Genomic DNA, 3,807 nt, shown 5'->3' with positions numbered 1-3,807 from the left:
CAATTTTATTTTTCATAAAATAAAATATCTTCATTCTCAATATGTTTCTGACAGAACCGGATGGAAAGACCTTAATGCTGTTGTTGTTTGTTATCAAAGAACATCCTCTTCCTTTAGACGAGTGGTTCCCAAAGTGGGCAGTATTGCACCCCTGGGGGGGGGGGGGTGTTGGAAAATTCCAAGTGGGGCAATAATGGGGCAGCGATTCATGTAAAAACAAACAAAATAATGGGTTCATTAGGTTAAGTTTTGTTTGCGAAATACAGTTGCTTTGAATTTGCTTCAGAAAAAGGTCTATGTTTGTGATGGTTAATTGGGGCAGGGGTGCTAGGAATGTGGCCTGGGTGTTAAGGGGGAAGCAGTTTGGGAACCACTGCTTAAGATTAAGGATTGGCAAAGTGGTTAATATAGACCCCTATGAGGATGAGGGAGATCTACATGGCCATCCAAGAGGTCGATAAACGTCTGAAACAATTTTGAGCATTAAGGGCATTGAATTATTAGCAAGCTGAATCTGGGAGAATGCAGTAATTTAAGCCTAAAAACTTACTAATTTGCAGCCAAATATTGGTTTCAAATATTGGCACAAGGCCAGCAATTTCGGGGGAGGGGGTAAGTCAATTACATCGACCCCAGTGCTTAACTGATACTTAATTTATCAACACCTATAGGATGAAAAACAAAGTCAATCTCAGCAGAATTCAAAGAGGGACAAAATACTGCTAAGCATTTTGCTTGGCGTGCTAACAATTCTGCCAGCTCACAGCCTTAATTTCCAACCAAATATCAATGTAATGACTTGTATTCAACAAACACATATTTTACATTGAATATTCTATCAGTATATGTCTGGTATTTTATTGATCTTTATCAATTTTTTAAAGTACTTTACATTAGATTTCTCAAAATATTTATTATTAAAAAGCAGTCTTGATATGCACAAATGAAAGAATTTTTATTAATTGTACTTTTTAATTATATTTTAGAAATTTACAAGGCGGCGAGCTGGCAGAATCGTTAGCACGCCGGGCGAAATGCTTAGCGGTATTTCGTCTGCTGCTACATTCTGAGTTCAAATTCCACCGAGGTTGACTTTGCCTTTCATCCTTTCGGGGTCGATTAAATAAGTACCAGTTATGCACTGGGGTCGATATAATCGACTTAATCCCTTTGTCTGTCCTTGTTTGTCCCCTTTGTGAATAGCCCCTTGTGGGCAGTAAAGAAATAAGAAATTTACATGGTTGTGGTTGATGTGTTAGCAATGATTCCATGAAGGGGGTCAATGAGATAAGAACTTTGCTGTTTTGCACTATGTGTGTTATGAACACACATCATCTAAAGAGAGATGTTCTCTGATGATGGAAAACAACAGCGACCAGATATCCAGGTGAAACCTGCCAGAACTTATTAAGATTGAAAAGAAACATTACTATTTGGATTCTCACCATTCTGCATGAACCTCCATGAATTATTTATTTATTTATTTTTTTTTAAATTCCAGATATGACACCAACAAGGGACTAAGAGGAATATGATAATATTCCATAGACTGACAGCTTCTCTATAGTGTTAAAATCCCAACAGTGGAAAAAAAAAAAAGGAAAAAAAAAAGGGAAGTTATGAATGATGACATAAGCATGATATAACAATGATAAAAATCTCCCCACTGACTCTTATTTCTAACTTTTGACATCTGTCCTGTTTTTATAATTATCATTTTGAAAGTTCCGTCTCCTTATTTCACATATTTTTCCATGAATTTTTTGTGAAACTCTGAGCGAAGTGTATCGTTAATGAAACCTCGACCTTTCCTGTCGTCCCCTCCTTTGGCACAGTTTTTGAACACCACATCATCATCCCACCTAAAATAACAGCAGAAAACGAGAAAAAAAAAATTAATACATATACATAATACATATAAAACATATATAAGGTAACTAAATCTGTCAAAAAAAAAAAAAACTCTTTAAACTTTATTATAATTATATATATATGTATCTTTTATCTTTTACTCATTTCAGTCATTAGACCCTAGCCATGCTGGAGCACCACCTTGCAGAATTTTTAGTCAAATGAATCAATCCCAGCACTTATTCTGTCAGTCTCTTTTGCCAGGTACTTATTCTATCGGTCTCTTTTGTCAAACTGCTAAGTTACGGGGATGTAAACACACCAACAATGGTTGTCAAGTGGTACTGGGAGACGGACAGACACAAAGGCACACATACAAACACACACAATAAGACGAGCTTCTTTCAGTTTCTGTCTACCAAATCCACTCACAAGGCTTTGGTTAGCCTGATGCTTTAGTAGAAAACACTTTCCCAAGGTGCCACACAGTGGGACTGAATCCAAGTAACTTGCAAGATACAATCCCTCAACTGAGGAGGGAGCACTATCGAGCAAGGTGGCTTTATACCAAGTGATGAGGGGTTAAAGTATAAAAGAGGGACAAAAACAAGTGTCTTACTGTAAAAGAGATACATGGCTACTCAAGAAACAATAATAACAGACCAATATTTACCGTCTTTTCACTTTGAAATCTATTTTTTCTTGGTTCAGTAATGGATTGCCTTTCAAAATATTTTCTTTACGAATTCTTTCTTCTTCTACTTTCCTTTCAGCTTCCTGAATAAAACACACAAAAAGGAGACATAAATAAAAATGCAGATCCAATTCTTTAATCCATTAGCATTACCATTATTCTACCAAGAAGTAAGGGTAAAGACTTGCTGCCCAATACTTACCAGTTTGGCAGCTTCTGCTAATCTTTCTTTCTTAATTTTCTTGAGTTCTTCCATCAATTCCATTGTGTCATCATCATCTTCACTGTCAGATTCTTCATCCTGATGAATAAAAAATGGGGGAAAGAAAAAAAAAAACGTTAAAAATTTGCAAAATCAGCCAAGAATCATGAAGGGTAACAGGAATTGTAGGATAATATACAGATAAATACGAATTAGCATTTGGAAGGGCAGCCAGCCACGGAAACCAAGGCAAAGCTGACAGTGGAGCATATATATATGTGTGCATGTGTGTGTGAGAGAGAGAGAATATGTATATGCATATACATGTATGTGTGTGTATATAACTCTTTAAACCCATTTCAGCTTGAAAGCTGCAGTTAAACTGGGGCACCTCTGTTAAGTTGGGGCACCATTGTGCTCATGCCACATAAAAAGCATTCAGCCCACTCTGCAGGGTGGTTGGTGTCAGGAAAGCATCCAGCTGTAAAAACTGTGTCAAAACAGACACAGGAGCTTGGCCAGCTCCTGACTAACTGTCCAACCCATGCCAGCAAGGGAGGAGGACGTTAAATGGTATGTGTGTGTGTGTGCATGTGTTCCTTTCTGTTGAAGAGCATAGGCTCGAAATGTTAAAGACTTTCTCTATTCCCGAGCGTTATACTAATACATCCATTTGTTGTCTACACCACCTGTCTTTGTCTGTTGTTTTTTCGTGAATTCTCCCTATATATATATATATATATATGATGAGAGAGAGAGAGAGAGAGAGAGAGAAATAAAGAAAGATGATATGCATGAAAGAGTGGTATTTTTCATCTTTCTCTGTTGTAGCATATCAGAAAATGATGGTCTGCAAATAATGGCAGGACACTGTGCAAGAAGAGATCTATCTATCATGGGAAAACATACACAAAACGATATTGATGATATGTGTATGTATGTATATATATATATATATATACACACACACACATATATATACACATACACACACACACACACACATATACACATACACACACACACACACACACATATACACATACACACACACACACAT

At 36.8% G+C, this 3,807-nt stretch overlaps 1 protein-coding gene across 1 annotated transcript in view; it reads right to left on the bottom strand.

Annotated features, from left to right (window-relative positions):
- Nucleotides 1–1,359: 1,359 nt before the first annotated feature.
- Nucleotides 1,360–3,807, bottom strand: part of LOC106877386 (spliceosome-associated protein CWC15 homolog) — a 35,805-nt gene continuing 33,357 nt past the window's right edge. Inside the window, exons 4-6 of the mRNA XM_052974717.1 lie at nt 2,748–2,889; nt 2,525–2,628; nt 1,360–1,862 (exon numbers count right to left, since the gene is read on the bottom strand). Coding sequence (XP_052830677.1) covers nt 1,736–1,862; nt 2,525–2,628; nt 2,748–2,889 — 373 coding nt within the window. The 3' untranslated portion in view covers nt 1,360–1,735. The remainder of the gene's footprint in view (nt 1,863–2,524; nt 2,629–2,747; nt 2,890–3,807) is intronic.

This window comes from Octopus bimaculoides, chromosome 19 (assembly GCF_001194135.2).
Source record: "Octopus bimaculoides isolate UCB-OBI-ISO-001 chromosome 19, ASM119413v2, whole genome shotgun sequence".
Taxonomy (NCBI): domain Eukaryota; kingdom Metazoa; phylum Mollusca; class Cephalopoda; order Octopoda; family Octopodidae; genus Octopus; species Octopus bimaculoides.
This window is presented reverse-complemented; position numbering and strand designations above follow the sequence as displayed.